The sequence below is a fragment of the Lampris incognitus genome, chromosome 2 (assembly GCF_029633865.1).
Source record: "Lampris incognitus isolate fLamInc1 chromosome 2, fLamInc1.hap2, whole genome shotgun sequence".
NCBI classification, from domain to species: domain Eukaryota; kingdom Metazoa; phylum Chordata; class Actinopteri; order Lampriformes; family Lampridae; genus Lampris; species Lampris incognitus.
The window spans coordinates 146,183,660-146,203,491 of record NC_079212.1 but is presented as its reverse complement, the minus strand read 5'-3'; the positions used below and the strand labels follow the sequence as shown (position 1 = coordinate 146,203,491).

At 45.2% G+C, this 19,832-nt stretch overlaps 1 protein-coding gene across 1 annotated transcript in view; it reads left to right on the top strand.

Moving 5' to 3' along the window:
• pparg (peroxisome proliferator-activated receptor gamma) overlaps positions 1-19,832 on the top strand; it is a 95,923-nt gene that overhangs the window by 63,925 nt on the left and 12,166 nt on the right. Inside the window, 4 exon segments of the mRNA XM_056273873.1 lie at positions 2,375-2,574; positions 14,684-14,810; positions 15,838-15,998; positions 17,816-18,059. Coding sequence (XP_056129848.1) covers positions 2,375-2,574; positions 14,684-14,810; positions 15,838-15,998; positions 17,816-18,059 — 732 coding nt within the window.

Sequence of the window (19,832 nt, the reverse complement as noted above, 5' to 3'; positions counted from 1 at the left end):
ATGGCCACACACGGTAACTGAGCATCTTGCGGCCTCAGACAAACTTGGTAGGGGATCTTGGAGCTGCAGTGGTCCCCAGAGGCTGTTCATGGCCAACAAGTGCCCTGTTGCCTCATGGCAAGTCTATTGAGACAAAGGCTAGGGGAGCACACCCCGAGAGAAAAGCAACATGTTTGGTGGCACACATTAGGCGGTTCTTAAACAGTCTGGAGTTTCTGACAGCCTCCTGCAGTCATGATTGGTGACTGGTAATCCTGTGTATAAGCTCTCGCCACCAGAACCAACCTGTCATGGCAAAGACATTACTACTGAGGACTGTGCACCCCCTGTGGCACTCTAAAAACCTCCTTGTGTAGGTCTCCACCTCTGACCATGGTGTACAATATCTGGCCTCATATCTGGTTGAAGTCTGGTGGCGTTGGGGTGTCTGGCGATGGGAGCAGGGTAGAATGGCCTGGAAGCTCCTAGTCAAAGCCCTGCTCATCAGTGGCTTGGGGTATACATATGGTCGGTAGCGGCTAGGATTGAGTGGCAGCTGCTTTCGGCAGATCCCCGTGTGATCACAATAAACTTTAGGCTAGATGGAAACCTCTTCAACATTCAAAGGTTCCAGGCAACCACCAAGTTGTCAGCAGTGCAGGTCCTTGAGCTGCAGTACGCTGATGACTGTGCTCTTGTAGCTCACACACCAAAGACCTGCAAACCGTCCTTGCCAAGAGGAAATAAAACCCTTTCTTTGTCTGATTTATTAAAAAAGAATGACAGCAATATAAAATGCGAAACAGCAGCACAATGCAGCTATTTATTTATTAAATGTGTCCGTCATTAAAATCGTGTGAGATATGAATCAGATCTTGATAGACTGTCCATATTTCTATCAGGTATTGTATGAACATATGATGTAGGACAGTATTTCTCAAACCTCTCCTGGCGGGCCACTTGTCCTGCATGTTTTTAGATCTCCCCCTGCTCCAACACAGCTGATTCAAATGATCAACTCGTTATGAGCCCCCGAAGCTGCCTAATAACAAAACTGATCAGTTCAATCAGCTGTGTTGGAGCAAGGAGAGATCTAAAACATGCAGGACAAGTGGTCCGCCAGGAGAGGTTTGAGAAACGCCGATGTAGGACATGTAGGCCTACATTCGGGGTTGTATTCACTTAAGCACATAACATAGAAAAGCATCTTTAGTCACCTAATTTTTTTTATTATTTGCTTGAAATTTGCTCAGAAGTTGGATGGAAACAGGATAATTGGGAGGAAAAACTGGACCCCGCCCCTATTGATCTCATCCAATCAGTATCAAAAATGACATTCAAGTCCGTCCCACTCTGATCCTTTATTCTGATTATTGTCTTACTAGCTTATCCACAGAGCAAAATATCCATTGCTCCTTTATAGTTCTTTATTTAGGCCCCACCGTGCAAACCCAGCCTGGACTGAAAGAAACCAAGCAGGAGCTTTGATAAGATGAATAGCTGCTGTTGTTTCATTACAGCAGTGTCAAGTGTGGCAGTTGGAGGCTGTATTTTAGAATAATGCTATTCAAATCTGTCCATTTACATTATATATCATTTAAGTCATTTTTTGTCCAACAATAAAAATTCAATGTTATATGTTCATAGTGAAATTTGACATAACAGTATGAAAATTAGCTGTATTGATGAATCAACTTTCATTATAGCTCATTGATATTAAATGATAGATTAAATCTGAATGGTCTTGTGAAATGTTTTAAGATTTTTTTGGGGGGGAGGGGGGATTTCCTCCCCTTGTTTTTCTCCCCAATTGTACTTGGCCAATTACCCCACTCTTCCGAGCTGTCCTGGTTGCTGCTCCACCCCCTCTGCCGATCCAGGGAGGGCTGCAGACTACCACGTGCCTCCTCCCATACATGTGGAGTCACCAGCCACTACTTTTCACCTGAAAGTGAGGAGTTTCGCCAGGGGGACGTAGCACATGGGAGGATCAGGCTATTCCCCCCAGTTCCCCCTCCCCCCCAAACAGGTGCCCCGACTGATCAGAGGAGGCGCTAGTGCAGCGACCAGGACACATACCCACATGCGGCTTCCCACCCGCAGACACGGCCAATTGTATCTGTAGGGACGCCCGACCAAGCCGGAGGTAACACGGGGATTCGAACAGCTGATTCCCGAGTTGGTAGGCAACAGAATAGACCGCCACGCCATCCAAAGAAATGTTTTAAGATTTGAGAGATGGGTTGTGGGTTTGATATATTGCATATCCCTGTGCGTGTGTGTGTGTGTGTGTGTGTGTGTGTGTGTGTGTGTGTGTGTGTGTGTGTGTGTGTGTCTTTTGAAACGGGTTCTGTCTGTCTGCCCATCTCATACTGTCCTTACTGTCTTTCTGCAGCCATTCGTTTTGGACGTATGCCACAGGCGGAGAAGGAGAAGCTGCTGGCGGAGTTCTCCTCTGATGTGGACCAGATGTACCCAGAGGCTGCAGACCTGCGAGCTCTGGCCCGACATCTCTATGAAGCCTATCTCAAATACTTCCCTCTCACCAAGGCCAAGGCCCGGGCAATCCTCTCTGGCAAGACTGGGGATAATGCGGTAAAGAAGATTATTCTTTCCTTTTCTTTTTTTATTAATCTAGCCTTTCTCTAGTGTCCCACGTTGACCATCATTTAAACATAAACTGCCCATAGTTAGCATCGCAGTGCGGGGAACATTGTGTCATTTTAACAGCATGCTCCCAGGAACATCAGTACTCTCTGACAGACGGAGTTTAGTGCTTATTACATTAGTTGATATTGATTGGTGAAACAATAAATTGGTACATTGGTGTTGTGTAATTAATTTGCGCCTCCGTTTTGGGAACTGTTGGCTGAGCTGCACCTTCCGTCTCTGATTGGCTTCATTGATGTTTCTTAGGGTCCGAATAAAGTACAGCTTGCTTTAACTGTAAGACGCATATAAAAAATCTTAGCAATGGTCGGTAAAAAAGATGGACAGCTCACCATTCTCTCCATCATCCATCAGCGTATCAGCCCATAGACAATACAATGACTCAATCTGTTTTTGTCAGTTATAAAATCTGTCTGGCCAGTGCCATGGAGTCACCAAAAATGTTCTAGAAGTACAATAGATTAGCTAGAAGATCCTAGCAGGTTAGCCTTAGTGGTGAATGGTTAACAAAAGTTTGGTGTTGAAGTGCAACTGATAACCTTGATATGACGACTGATCTCAGAGGGACTTTGGAGGCCTGAGCCTTGAACCTTCAGTTTATCTCTCTGTTAGCATCTTTTACCATATTCCTTATACCACAATTTGCCCCCGCTATCCAAACACACTGAATACCTGCACACGTGCAGATGCATGCCTGTATGAAGCTTATACTGCTACTTAAGACATAATTACCTTTTTTTGCAACCTGGGGTTTATAGCTAGACAGACAGACAGAATAGGTCAGTTTCAACATAGGAAGGTCGCAAAGTCCGGGTATATTCAGCAGTTACAGGAAATGGTTTTACAGGCAGAAAATAACAACTGTGCCTCTAGTATTTCAGATGTCCCCTTGCTGTGTTCTTTCTCAGTGCTGAACCTTTAAATGGGGAAACTGGTAGCCAGAAATGAAAGGTGAGCAGAAGAAGTTCATGTTGGCTTTACAACACGAACAGCCGGTGTGACCACAGAGCCGCCAGCTCTGAAAAGAGCTTCATGCAAACTCCAGATGTTTCTTTTTCCGTGTTCAGTGGTGACAGTATTACGGCCCATCATCCAGAATTTGCAGAATTTGTTGTCAATGTTATTGACATGTCATATTATTTTTTCCCCAAACTGAAGTAGAGCTTGCTTTAGAAACATCTCTCTATTCTACTTTGTCCTTCAAAGCTTACAACTTAAATTAACTGTACGTCAGCCTGATCCAACCAAATGCGTTAATGCCACCAGCTGTCTAATATTAGCAAGTGGGTGGAATCAGTGGCTCATTATTTGGATATCAATGAATAAAGTGAAAAAAGAGGCATATTGCATTAATTAGTGGCACATGTTAATGTCTGTCAATGTTTGTTTGTCTGACTAAAGTCTTTCTCATTGAAGAATACTTTAACATCTCTTGCCTTTGTCATACAGTGTCAGTCTGAAATGTTAGTATTCATATATATATATATATATATATATATATATATATATATATATATATATATATATATATATATATATATATATATATATACACACAAACCCCAATTCCAATGAAGTTGGGACGTTGTGTAAAACGTGAATAAAAACAGAATACAATGATTTGCAAATCCTTTTCCACCTATATTCAATCGAATACACTACAAAGACAAGATATTTAATGTTCAAACTGATAAACTTTATTGTTTTTTGCAAATATTCACTCATTTTGAATTTGATGCCTGCAACATGTTCCAAAGAAGCTGGGACAGGGGCAACAAAAGACTGGGAAAGTTGAGGAATGCTCAGAAAACACCTGTCTGGAACATTCCACAGGTGAACAGGTTAACTGGAAACAGGTGAGTGTCCTGACTGGGTATAAAAGGAGCATCCCCGAAAGGCTCAGTCGTTCACAAGCAAGGATGGGGCGAGGGTCACCACTTTGTGAACAACTGCGTGAGCAAATAGTCCAACAGTTTAAGAACAACGCTTCTCAACGTACAACTGCAAGGAATTTAGGGATTTCATCATCTCCAGTCCATAATATCATCACAAGATCCAGAGAAATCTCTGCACGTAAGCGACAAGGCCGAAAACCAACACTGGATGCCCGTGACCTTCGACCCCTCAGGCGGCACTGCATTAAAACCGACATCATTGTGTAAAGGATATTACCACATGGACTCAGGAACACTTGGGAAAACCATCGTCAGTTAACACAGTTGGTCGCTACATCTACAAGTGCAAGTTAAAACTCTCCCATGCAAAGCCAAAGCCAGATATCAACACCACCCAGAAACACCACCGGCTTCTCTGGGCCGAGCTCATCTGAGATGGACTGACGCAAAGTGGACAAGTGTGCTGCGGTCTGACGAGTCCACATCTCACATTATTTTTGGAAATCATGGACGTCGTGTCCTCCGGGCTAAAGAGGAAAAGGACCATCCTGATTGTTATCAGTGCAAAGTCCAAAAGCCAGCATCTGTGATGGTATGGGGGGGTGTTAGTGCCCATGGCATCATGGGTAACTTGCACATCTGTGAAGGACCATTAATGCTGAAAGGTACATACAGGTTTTGGAGCAACATGTGCTGCCATCCAAGCGACGTCTTTTTCAGGGACATCCCTGCTTATTTCAGCAAGACAATGCCAAGCCACATTCTGCAGGTGTTACACCAGCGGGGCTTCGTAGTAAAAGAGTGCGGGTACTGGACTGGCCTGCCTGCAGTCCAGACCTGTCTCACATTGAACATGTGTGGTGCATTATGAAGCGCAAAATACGACAACGGAGACCCCGGACTGTTGAGCAACTGAAGTCGTACATCAAACAAGAATGAGAAAGAATTCCACCTACAAAGCTTCAACAAGTAGTGTCCTCAGTTACCAAACGCTTATTGAGTGTTGTTAAAAGGAAAGGTGGTGTAACACAGTGGTGAACATGCCCCTGTCCCAGCTTCTTTGGAACGTGTTGCAGGCATCAAATTCACAATGAGTGGATATTTGCAAAAAAAAAAAAAAAACAAAGTTTATCAGTTTGAACATTAAATATCTTGTCTTTGTAGTGTATTCAATTGAATATAGGTCGAAAAGGATTTGCAAATCATTGTATTCTGTTGTTATTTACGTTTTACACAATGTCCCATTGGAATTGGGGTTTATATTTATCTATCCATGTATATATATATATATATATATATATATATATATATATATATATATATATATATGTACTTCTCACCCCTTTTTTTTTTCGGGTGGTGTGTGTCTTCTTCAAGCTCAGGTCTTCTACCAGTGGCCAAGGAGTTTGAGGGTTCTACTCAGTATCTTGGCTGTTCCTATGACCAAACTCTTCTGGACAGAGACCTCAGATGTTGTTCCTAGAATCTGCTGGAGCCACTGTCACATTTTGGGGGTCACGCCCTTAGTTCTCCTGTTACCAGTAGGACTACTGTGGATTTCACCTTCCACATCTGATGTAGTTCTTCCCTCTGCCCTTGGTATTTCTCTAGCTTCTCATGCTCTTTCTTCTTGATGTTGCTGTCCCAAGGGATTGCTACATTGATCACTTCTGTTCCTTGTTGACCACCACAGTGTCTGATTGGTTAGCCCTCACCTGCTTGTCAGGCTGGAACTTGAAGTCCCACAGGATCTTAGCTCTGCCATTCTCAACCACCTTTGGCGATGTCTCCCATTTGGACTTTGGGATTTCCAGTCTGATTTCAGTACAGATATTCCTGTACACTATCTCAGCCACTTGGTTATGCCTTTCAGTGTATGCTTTCCCAGCTAGCATTTTACATCCTGCTACTAAGTGTTAGACTTTCTCAGGCGCATCTTTGCACAGCCTGCATCTTGGGTCTTGTCTGATGTGGTAATAATAATGATAATAATTTTATTTATATAGCCCTTTTCTAAAACAAAGTGCTTCATCACAAAAAAAAAAGTAAAACCAGACAAGGCAAAAATAAGAGTAAGATCAAATAAGTAAGCGTAAAACAAAAACAGTATAAATAAAAACAAATATCAAACATTTGTAAAAGCTTTCATAAAAAATAAAAGTTTTAAGATGTGATTTAAAAGAAGCTAGAGACTTGGTTTGTCTCGGTTCAACAGGAAGAGTTCCATTGTGTGGGGGCTCTAACAGCAAAAGCCCGATCACCCTTTGTAACAAACCGAGATCTGGGAATAATTAGCAGGGTTCCTTCTGCAGACCTTAATGGTAAAGGAGGGGGGATATACCAAGTCAATAAATCACAAATGTATGAAGAAGCAAGACCATTTAAAGATGATGTCTAGGATGCCGGAAGAGGAATTCATATTGGAGACTGTACTCTCTAACAGTGAAATTGTAGTTGGTTGAAACTGGTTGAAAGAGGCAGAGTTAATCTGGGGGAATGAAACGAATGCCTGGCTGGATTTGGGGCCTAATATTCTCCACCTTATTTACAAAATGAGTGAGAAATTTTTCAGACAACTCAACATCAGGTTCAAAAAGAGAAATGGAAGGACCATTAATAACAGAATAAATTACCCTGAGGAGAACTTTAGGATTGTGGTTATTTCTTGATATTAGTTCAGAGAAGTATGCTGACCTCGCATCCTTAACTGCCTTCTGGTAAATTAACATTTGGTTTTTAAGGGTGTTATGTGTTAATTCAGGCTTGTTGACCTTCCTGTTTTTCTACAGAGTCTTCTAAGGGCACAAGTCACAAGTGTGATCATTTAGCCAGGGGAGGTTATTTGATTTTTGTTTCCTAGTTCTAAACTGTGCAGTTTGGACAAGGATGGATAGGCACTGATCACGGAATGAATTTAACAATGCGTCTGGATTGAGGGGGATAAAGAGGGATTAAAAGATGATGATTTTAAAGCATCACAGAATTTAACTGCAGAGCCAGTGTTGAGAATGCAAGAGCGTGTTTTAGGATAGTGAGTAGGAATAGCGAGCTGTAGTGGGACTTTGAAAATGACCGCCATGGTCAGATACAGGCATATCCACCAGATTTAGACATTCGAGAGAAAAAACCAGATGAGAGTACAAGGTCTAAGATGTGACCTTTGGAATGTGTGGCCCCTTGAACAGATTGAATGAGGTTAAAATAATCTATAAGATCCAAAAAATGTGAAGTGAGGGAATGGGAAGGACAACACACATGAATATTAAAATCGCCAAGAATAAGCACCCTGTCATATTTTGGCATGACAATAGATAAAAGGTCAGAAAACGCAGAGATAAAACTAACTGAATTGGGGGCCTATAAATTGAGATGCAGAGTAGAGGGGGAGGGCCAGTGATTAAAAAACATAAAACCTTAAATGAGATAAAATTACCAAAAGTAACAGGATGACACTTAAGATGTAACTTATAAAAAACAGCTAGGCCACCCCCTCTACCAGAGGGCCTGGGAATGTGAAGATATACAAAATCAGGAGGGGGCTAGCCTCAATCATGGGAACAGTGTCCCCTGGGGACAGCCATGTCTCAGTAATCATAAAGTCCAGATTATTAGAAACAATAACGTCATTAATGATAAAGGACTTATTACCCAGAGATCTCAACATTCAAGAGGCCAGAATTGTTTGGTGTCACAGCAGAATTAAAACCAACGGGAGCGCAACAAATAGGATGCAAATTGCAGATATTTGCTGCAGATATTCGGTTGTTGTTGTTTCTGCTATTAGATACATCGTGTGGATGAGAGGCACGGTGTCTGATAAGAGTCTGTATGGGGAAAATTCCCGGTGAGAGGGTCAAGGACAGATGAGGCCAACGGAGGGAGACAGTGGATGGAACAGTACCTTCGAGTGCCACCACAGGTGGAAGCGGAGGCTCCAGGAGGGAAGAGTAGGATGTAAACAGTCAGTCACGTGGAGAGGACTGTACTACATGCTGCAGGTTGGCCACTAGCATCCGGTTACCCAGCCTGTTTGGGAGGACTCTGTCAGCTCTAAAGAAGGGGAGACGACCCCAAAACAGATTAAAATGATCAATAAACCCAATATTGTGAGCTCTGCAGGTGGAGATGGGCCATGTGTGCAAGCTGAGGATTCTGCTGAAATGCCCTGCTCCACGAACCAGTGTCGGAATAGGGCCTGAGATAAAAACAAGACTTTCTGCACATACTTAAAAAGCTGAAAAGGTCAATAAAATCCTTTTTGGTTAGTTCAGACTGCTGACAAGCTGCATTGTTAGTCCCCACGTGCACTATCGCATGGTTGGTAGAAGATGGGAGCAAGCTAAGAAGCCCTGAGAGCTTAGCCAGAATGACAGGGGCCATAGCTCCAGGGAAATAGTGTGTAGCTGCGTTAAAAGAAATGGATGGTCCTGATTATGGAATCCCCCACTATTAATGTAGTTGGGGAGAAGAGGGGACATGGAGCTGATGGCTGTGGGTTCTCAGAGCTGGAGAGAGCATAATCTGTTTCCGCAGGCTGTGTTAACGTTGCTGGCTGATGAAGGGGTACGACAACAGGCCTGCGAGAGGGATTCCCTGCCGACTCGGGACAAGGAAGACTTCCATTTCTGAGCACGGCCTCTCTCAGAGTCTTACGACAGGAAGTCATTGGCCAGGATGAGGGCCGATGATTTGGCTTTGCAGTGGCGCGGCAGGTCACATGAACATTGCTAGCCACAGGAGGTGTGGAGGCTGCGGTGTCGGCATGCATCATCGTAGGAGAGGGGTTCGGAACAAGAGCATCAGCTGAGTTCACCGGAGTGTAGTCAGACAGTGTCGCATAGCAGTTGGAGAGCCTGAGGTGAGGGGGAGAGGCAGCTCCGTTTGAGTCTCTCTTACAACCGCGGAACAACACTTCGGCCCAGGAGACGACTGGTGGTTAGGTGTCGAGCAGGAAACAAGCCATAGGCTAACTGGCATTGGCATTGTGTTCACTGACAGGCAGCTCATCCAGTATAATAAACCTGTCCTCCAGCCGAACCTCTGTTGAGACATTGGTGGAACTGTGCTTGCTGTGTCTGACTCTTCTTTTACCCTGGACAACATCTGTCCAGAGCCCAGGGTTTGACACTGCAGGGGTAGAACAGGTCTTAAGTCTTGCTTCCTGGTTTAGCCAATAGCACATATCCAGATCCGATGTGGTGTCGATCTCAATTGGGTTCAGGCCAGACCAGGGAACGTCTGCATAGTCATTGGTGTGGGGCTCATTATCTCCAAAAGCCGCTTTGCAGCGCATTTCAATACCCTGGTTCTGATCATCAATCGGTTCCAGTACATAAGCTTGGGAAGCAGCAATCAAAGTGTCAATAACTTTTTCATCCTCTTGTATTTGGTAGAGCAGTGTTTCTCAACCCAGTCCTCAAGGACCCCCTATCCTGCAGATTTTCTTTGCAACCCTGAATAGGTACCTGTTTGTAGTTATTCAACCAATCAGCAATGAATGTCAGATTTTGCACACCTTGCATAATTAAGTGCTATGAGATGATTGGTTGAGTAAGTACAAGCAGGGCCATCTATGCAGGGTTACAATGAAAATCTGCAGGATAGGGGGTCCTTGAGGACTGGGTTGAGAAACACTGTGGTAGAGCGTAGAGATTCTTTTTTCAAGCTCTGATTTTCTGGCTGAGCGTGGCACAGCTGCTGCATTCGGTGGAGGGAGCAGAGAGGGGAGGCATTTTTCCCAAGGCCTGAAGACTGAAAATGGGAACACGGCTGTATTTCCACAAATCAAACAAAAAGCTCAGCAAGGAAGTATAAATAATTAAAAATAAAACCGCCAATTACGGCCACGGCAGAGGGCTGAGCCCATACAGTTTTCACCACACACAGCCAAAGCATTATGGTGTTGGAGACTCCAGTGCGATCAAGTCCGTGCAACAATCGATGAGCTGATAAAATCTAGAAAGTAGTACAGGTAAACTATGACATTAATTAAATGTAATGTAATGTTGAGGCTAAAAACTAGATAAAAATGTCAATTTATGACGGACCTTCTAGCAGTGAAACACAATGCCGACGCATACACAAAGCCAAGCAGGTAGACCCCTACCTCAACCGATCTGGTCCTGAGTGCCTGTTCTTGTGCTGCTATGATCAGAGCCTCTGTGCTGTCCTTCAGTCTGGCCTTTTCTAGCCACTGGTAGGATTTCTCTATATCAGCTACGTCTTCTGTCTGTAGATGGTACATTCCATGGAGGAGCTTGATCTTCCACGATATCTCCTCTTCTTCCTCCACACTCTCTTATCTTCTGCTGCCTTAGGTACTCACTCAGCAGTTCATCCCGGGGGGGGGGGCTTCTTTCTGATGTCTTCATGGATGTTCCTTGTTTCATCCTGCATAGTGGCCCTGACACTCGCTAACCATTGGCCCCCGTTTTCGCTTATCATACAGTCTCAGGCTGCTGGACTTCGGGTGGAACCCTCCATGCATTGTGAGGAGTTTCCGTGTCCTGATGTCTGTGGCCTTTATCTCCTCCTTTGACCAGCTTATTATTTCAGCTGGGGAGCTGATGACTGGTAGGGCATATGTGTTGATGGCTTGGATCTTATTCTTCCTATTGAGCTGGCTCCTCAGGACCTGCCTCACGCTCTGGAAGTATTTGGCTGTAGCTGACCTCCTTGCTGCCTCCTCATGATTTCAGTTGTGGAATACACAGGTACTTGTAACTCTGCTGTATGTCTGTTATCCTGCCATCTGGTAATTCAACCCCTTCAGTGCTCACCACCTTTCCTCTTTTTTCCACCATTCAACTGCACTTGTCCAGTCCGAATGACATCCCGATGTCTTCACTGTAGATTCTGGTGAGGTGAATCAGCAAGTCAATGTCTTGCTCATTCCTAACATACAGCTTGATGTCATGCATGTATAAGCAGTGGCTGATGGTAACTCCACTTCTGAACCTGTATCCATATCCACCCTTTGTGATGATCTGACTGATGGGGTTCAGGCCTATACAGAACAGCAGTGGGGACAGTGCATCACTTTGGTATATGCCACATTTGATAGTTACCTGTGTGATTGTCTTTGAGTTGGCCTCTGGTGTTGTTTTCCACTGCCGCATTGAGTCCTTGATGAAGGCTATTAGTGTCCTATTGGCTTTGCATAGTGCCAAGCACTCCAGTAACCATGTGGGCGTTGAATCGTAGGCTTTTTTGTAGTCAATCCAGCCTGTGCTGGGGTTGGTCTGTCTGGTCTTAGAGTCTTGAGTGACTGCTCTATCAACCAATAGCTGATGCTTTGACCCTCTGGTGTTGCTCCCAATTCCTTTCTGGGTTTCGCTCATGTACTGACTCGTGTGTCCATTCAGCGTGGCTGCTATGATGCCTGACAGGATCTTCCATGTTGTGGAGAGGCAGGTTATCGGCTGATAGTTTGAAGGTGTTGTACCCTTGTGGGGATCCTTCATCCTCCAGTATTGTTCTCCCCTGTGTTAGCAAGTCAGGGTGAGACCCGGATATTAGCAGCTGGTTAATCTGTGTCGCCAGGCATTCATGGAGTGCCGTTAGCTTCTTCAACCTGTAGGCGTGATTCGTGTCAGGGCCTAGTGCAGTCCAGCTGTTCCATGATTGAGACTTGTCGTGGGATGTCGGCCACTGTGATGAGAACTGGTTCTTGTTTCAGAATATTGGTGTGGTCTTCTCTTACACCCACCAGCCACTGGGCATTGGTGTTGTGTGATGCCTCCTTTTCCCATATATCCTTACAGTATCGCTCAGCTCAGTCCCTGCTCCTGACCGGTCTGATGTTTTCCCCTTGTTACTCTGCAGCTGGGAGTACACTTTAGATGGTTCTTTGAGCAACAGGCCATTTACTCTTTTTGCTTCTACTTCTCTTATGTATCTCTTCAGTCTGGTGGCCAGAGTTGTGAGCTTTTGACTTGCAGTTTCTAGGGCCTCACTTATGGACAACTTGCTGTACTTCTTCAACCACTACCTGTCTTTTATCACACCTTTATGCACCTCTGTTAACTGGCTAACATTTCTTTGTGCTGCTTTGATCTAGGCTTCCAGTCTTCTCTCCCGTGGAGGGTACTGTTGGTGACCTGTGTTCTTAATCCTGTATCCAAGCATCTCCAGGATTACAGATGCAGTGGCATATACAAGCTCATTGGTCCCTGTTATGGTGTTGTGTTCACATCCGCAAACAGGCTTTGTGATGGTACTTTGTCATTGAGTCATGGAAGCCATGCCCGGGGGTTGACAGTCTTTAGTCTGGCCGTGATTCTCACTTGAACCTCAGTAGCTTCAGCTGTCATCGCTGGGAGGATTGTTTCAGTTGGTTGGGGTCTGTCCTCATGTATCTCCTGTCTACTAGGCGGCCATTCAGTGTGCTGAACTATATAGTCATTCTGTTGAAGGCTCTCCGTCTCAAGTCGTGACAGTAGCTTCCTTCTATTGATGTTTGAGCATTGAGCCACTAGCTGCTTCTGAGTCAGTGTGAAAGTAAGTCTCCTACTGGTCCACAGTTTCCACATTCGTTTCTTAAAGCCCCTCTCCAGGGGTCCGCTGTTATAGTAGCATTCCATCAATTCCAGGTTCTCGGCCCTTGTCCACGAATGGCTTGTTCCAACGGCCCATTTTATGAATATATATACATACACACACACACACACACACACACACACATATATATATACATATATATATATACATACATGTATACCAGTACTCTAACCACTTGATCGAGTTGGACTGGCGTTTGCAGAATGAATGCATTTACTTTTTGGCTTTTTTTTTTTTGCCTCCCTGATGTAGTGGATTAGTTCAAGGCTACATGGTCTCTCCTTCTCTGCTTGTTTTGACTGGATGTTGGCGTGATAGCAGGAAACGGAGACTGAAGGACTACTGGCATTCACTGAACCACAACAGACCCTCTGAGCCAGCAGCAATATCTCTCTTTAATTGAACATTTACATTTCTCATGGTCGATACCTTGTTAGTGGTTTATTCATGACTAAACAGCAGTGACAATGGGAGCGGTATGTAGACACCGCCAGCATCAACGCGGCATACAATCACAAGCTTATTGAAGTTATTTGATTGGGTGTAAGAGGACTAAGTGCTGAAATGAGTCAATACGGTGTCTGGATGGGAACCTCACCGCTAAAAATGTCCACATTCAATGAAAATCCAGTGATAGATATGAAGCTGGATTGTAATTTTAACTAGCTGTATGGTCTGTCACAGGAGTAAAACACATTGGGTTGGTGTTGTGGAGAGGTTTTAGACTTGGACACAGTTGGCGTCTGGCGGACACATCTTCCTGAACCTCACCACAGAGAAAAGAGAGCGCAAACAGAAACGTCTGGCAGGGGGGGGGAAGTATTGAAGTATTATTATAGATGAAGTATTACACATTAAGGGGATTTTACATTTTATCTGTTTGGGGAAATATGGCCAACAAGGAACCAAACTCTGCAGAAACACCAACAGAGAATGAAGCATCAAACCCCCCTTTGTCTCCTCTCTCTGAGTTGATAAGCCGGTGTCAGACTGAAAAAGATGAATGTTTCGATCTGAACCTTTTCAAAAGATCTGAGGTGAATAGTGAATTGTCCTTAGTTTTCTGCTGGAGATCCCCTTATCTGTTCTACCTTTTCTACGGTGGGTGAAGCAAAAGTCAGATTCCTGTGCATGAATGGTGTCATTGATGGATCCAGGCCGCTGCATGTCCTTGCCAGTGAATTTCCTCAGCGAACAAAACTGATGAGGTGTCTCTGGTGAACTCTGGCCTAAAGCGAAATGTATTTATTGGCTTTGTCCAGGAAAGACGGGAGACGTGACATGTATCAGCTCTGATAGACCAACCAAAACCAATAACCTCAGCACACGACAGGGACAATGTTCTGTTTGTACCTGGATTTAATTCCATTCTGTGAATATGGTTTATGTATTTCATATCAGTGTATTTATTTGTGGTAAAAATGTCTCAGAGTGATTTGTAGTTCTCATTTCTCACTCCCATTTTCTTGGAACATCAAATAAAACTGATGTTGAGTATTTTTATTTTTTGATCCTGCTGTATAAATCTCTCCCCCTCTCTTTTCTCCTCTCTCCTTGTCTGAACTCCTCTGTCTCTCCAGCCTTTTGTCATCCATGATATGAAGTCTCTGATGGAAGGAGAACAGTTCATAAACTGCAGACAGATACCAGTCCAGGAGAACCAGCAGAACCAGAACCAGTATGGTGGGATCACAATGGGAGGTGGAGGTCAGTTTCACAGCAGTGTAGAAATTATTTGCTGTTCACCATCTAATGTGACTGAGCAATGAGCATGTGGTTTATCAGAGTTAAGTCAAGGGGTCTATCAAGCCATACATCCATCCATCCATCCATCACCCATCCATCCATCTATCCATTCATCATCCATGTATCCATCAGTCCATCCATCCATCCATCCATCAATCACCTATCCATCCATCTATCATCTGTCCATCATCCATCTACCATCTGTCCATCCATTCATCCATCATCCGTCCAGCCATCATCCATCCATCCATCTATCATCATCATCCATCCGTCCGTCCATCCAGCTATCATCCATCTAGCCATCCGTCCATCCATCCATACATAGATATATCTATTGATTCATTAATTCATCAATCTATATCTATCTCTCTATCTATCGTTCCATTATACTAAGTTTGTGTAAATATTTAATTCCTTTATTAGCATACTCATTTTTTATGGCAAAAATCGAGTTTTTATCAGTTAATCATCCAGTCAGTCAGTGAATGAATGAGTGAATCAATTAATCAATCAACAGTCACCTCAAACTTTCTCTGCGCTGCACATTTCATCCTGAAAGCATCACAACACAGCTTGAGAAGTTGTGAGGAATGAAAGCAGTGAAAAGGATGAGAAGAAAAAAAGCAGGATGAGTTAACGTGTAATAAAAGCGGTTTACACCAGAGCACCGTGTCCCAGACGAGGCTGTTCTCAGCACACGTGGAGAGATTAATCTGTGGCTTGATGAATGCATTTCACATTATAAGAAATGACACAAAATGTTTCTTTCAATCTGAGGCAAACCAACATCTTCCACCAAACAGCTTTCATGAATGTTCTTCCTTTCTTAGGAACCCAGCAGTAGCATGTCATGTTTTTCGACACCGCTCTTCTTGTTAAAGACGGTTTGCATCCTAAATAACTTGTCCTTCCTGCTCAGACGTCAGTGTTTCTTCAGTCCGTCTTGGTGACTATAATAATCACGTGATCTGGTCACATCTCCCTGCAGGTCACTTGGGCTCGGCCTATGGCATCGACCAGGGACCTACGGATGCCGTTGAGCTGCGTTTTTTCTACCGCTGCCAGTCACGCTCGGCCGAAGCGGTGCGGGAGGTGACCGAGTTTGCCAAGAGTATCCCCGGATTCACAGAACTGGACCTGAACGACCAGGTACGGAGACGGCCAGCCGGACCTCGAGCGGTTGCTAACTGATAAAATCTCCATACGAGCTGTCCCGTACAACCCCATCCACCTCCGACGAGTCTTTCTGCTAAATGGATTTGAGCTGTCAGTTTGTTCGTTCATTCAGAGCGTTTCATGATGACGACAAAAGGCTGATGAAAAGGGCGTCCGGGTAGCGTGGCAGTCTATTCTGTTGCCTATCAACACGGGGATCGCTGGTTCGAATCCCTGTGTTAATTCCGGCTTGGTTGGGCGTCCCTACAGACACAATTGGCCATGTCTGCGGATGGGAAGTGTCCTGGTCGCTGCACTAGCGCCTCCTCTGGTCAGCCGGGGCGCCTGTTCAAGGGGGGGAGGGGGAACTGGGGGGAATAGCGTGGTCCTCCCACGCGCTACGTCCCCCTGGTGAAACTCCTCACTGTCAGGTGAAAAGAAGCGGCTGGTGACTCCACATGTATGGGAGGAGGCATGTGGTAGTCTGCAGCCCTCCCCGGATCAGCAGTGGGGGTGGAGCAGAGACCGGGACGGCTCAGAAGAGTGGGGTAATTGGCCAAGCACAAGGAGAGTAAAAGGGGGGGAAAAAAAAGGCTGATGAAATATTGTGTATGTAAAAAATAACACTCATAACAGTTGATTTTTCAGTGGCTCAGAGCTTCAGGTAAGAGAGACAGAATTGTTTTTTGGTTCCGTGCCAATAACATGCCTAACGTGACCTTTCCTCCTGATGACATGAGATGTTGGGGGAATGTGCTGGTCAGCATGTCTGCATGGTGTACATGGTAATGAACAGCCATGCTCATACCTGTGACACAGTACGACAGGCGTCGCACTGCTGTTGGTGTTTAAACCAGCTGTTTAGAGTACCGATCCATAATTTTAACCCCCCCCCCCCGGCCAATCACCCCACTCTCCGAGCCGTCCCGGTCTCTGCTCCACCCCCTCTGCTGATCCGGGGAGGGATGCAGACTACCACATGCCTCCTCCCATACATGTGGCGTCGCCAGCCGCTTCTTTTCACCTGACAGTGAGGAGTTTCACCAGGGGGATGTAGCACGTGGGAGGATCACGCTATTCCCCCCAGTTCCCCCCCCTCAAACAGGTGCCCCGACCGACCAGAGGAGGCGCTAGTGTAGCGACCAGAACACATACCCACATCCGCCCCCCCACAGACAAAGCCAATTGTATTTGTAGGGATGCCCGACCAAGCCGGAGGCAACACGGGGATTCAAACAGGCAACCCCGTGTTGGTAGGCAACGGAACAGCCCGCCACGCTACCCGGACGCCCCACAGCAGTTCGTTTTCACACCACAAATCCATTTGTTTTCACAACAAACGTGACCCTGAATGCGCACAAAGCATTGCATGCAGGTCACAATTTCTTAGGGCTGCAGATTTTGGCATAACACCGAAAAGATGATCCATTGTGCATATTTTGGTCATCTGAACTGGTAATTGAAATATCCCTCCATATCAGGAATTTAATTAAAGCTAATTAAAGGTTAGATAATGCTTAGCTTTGTCTTGTAGTGCGATGGTGTTCTCCTCCACATTCAAAGTGCGAGTTTCTTCTTTTCCTGCTGGGTCAGACTCAACTCATTTCCTGTGTGGCTCCGTTACATTTGAGCACTTGGCAGGAAGTGGACTCCGCTGACACCAATGAAAAATTACACATAGAGGAACAATTACAGAACACTAACTCACTGAATGAGTGTTGCTATGAAAATGTCAGAAAGACATGCTACCTCTCACAGGCTTTTGTTGATATGAAAAATTACTGATTACGCTTTCAACCATTATTCCCCAGGTGACCCTACTAAAGTACGGCGTGATCGAGGTCCTGATAATCATGATGGCCCCTCTGATGAACAAGGACGGGACGCTGATCTCGTACGGCCAGATCTTCATGACCCGTGAGTTCCTGAAGAGCCTCAGGAAGCCCTTCTGCCAGATGTTGGAGCCAAAGTTTGAGTTCTCCGTCAAGTTCAACACACTGGAGCTGGACGACAGCGACATGGCCCTCTTCCTGGCCGTCATCATCCTCAGCGGGGGTGAGCTACCATCTGGGATGTAGTTTAGATCTGACCACATAGGGGGCCAGGGTTTTCTCCTGCAGTCTGGAAACATGCATGCTTCTGAAGTTAACTGCAGACTCTAAATTACACATAGATGTGTGTGTGTGTGTGTGTGTGTGTCTTGATTTAGAATACATGGGTGTAGGCAGGGAATGAATCAATGAATGATTAAACAAACTGTATTTACAGTATTTAGATAGATATGATTTACTGATACACAGCATATGACATTCATTCCCTGAGTCCAGGGTGAGATTTTACACAAACCCTTAATTCCTCATAGCAATAACACTGGAAGTACGGGCAGAAATCCATTTTAATAATGGTTACCTGCCAAACAACATGAACGCACACACAACACAACACGACCGTAAAAACCATATCTGTCCTGAGGAGGCCCTCACACAAGATATGAGGATTCTGTTTTTTCTGCTGAAACGGACTGAAAAACTTAGTGTGGATAATGACTTGAAGATACCGAGGCCACACACACACACACACACACACACACACACACCTTGTCTCTCAGGCTGGGTATGTGAGGTGGACCTTGTACAGATGTGGTATATTAGACCAACAGTGACAGTCACAGTAGCTGTGATGGACTCATGTCAGTGACATAAATAAAAACGTGTAATTATTACTATCATGTATACAATTACAGTAAATCAGTCCAATAGCTTTTAGCTTTTCTCATCCTGGGACCCAAACATGGAAGTTGTCCAGCAGAGGAGGCAGACCCCCAACCTGTTTATCACAACCTGCCTGCCCCCCCCTATCTCCCAACTTGTACTTGGCCAATTACCCCATTTTTCCGAGCCGTCTGAGTCCCGTCCCCCCCCCCCCCGTTGATTCACTCCTCCACCCCTTCTGCCGGTTCGCTGCTCCACCCCCTCTGCCGATCCGGGGAGGGCTGCAGACTACCACATGCCTCCTCCCATACATGTGGAGTCACCAGCCACTTCTTTTCACCTGACAGTGAGGAGTTTCGCCAGGGGGACGTAGCACGTGAGAGGATCACGCTATTCCCCCAAGTTCCCCCTCCCCCCCTGAACAGGTGCCCCGACCAGCCAGAGGAGGCACTAGTGTGGTGGCCAGGACACATACCCACATCCAGCTTCCCACCCACAGACACGGCCTATTGTGAATGTAGGGACGCCCGACCCGGCCGGAGGTAACACAGGGATTCGAACCTGGATCCCCGTGTTAGTAGGCAATGGAATAGACCACTATGCTACCCGGATACCCCTATCACTATCATAATCTGTTTATCACAGCCAACGTACAGAACCTCCATGTGACCGGACTTTTCAATGAGCGTCTTCAAGTTTTATTCTAATATGGGGCGAAATGGGAAGGTAGTGATAGGTAATCAATAGCTGCCTGTTGATAAGGTGTGATGGTATGACGCCCGTCTGGCCTTGACCTTTAACCCACAAGGGTGAAGAAGCTGCTTTGGCTGCACATGGAGAAGCTGATGTCAGCTACCTCCTCGACCATGTCTACATCCATTAGCTTCTCTTTTAACATGAAAACAGAGCATTTCGGGCATGAAAGTGGCTTTAAAACGTGTTGTACGTGAACAGATTTCTGAACTGAATCCATATTGTGCTGTGAAGAGTTACTTTAATTCACCTCTGAAAGCGTTTGGCAGAACTCCACCAATGGACACGTCCCGTTCTATGGAGAGCCCATGACGAGAAAATGACAGAAGAAGAAAAGGGTTTTATACTGATTTAAATTTAGACT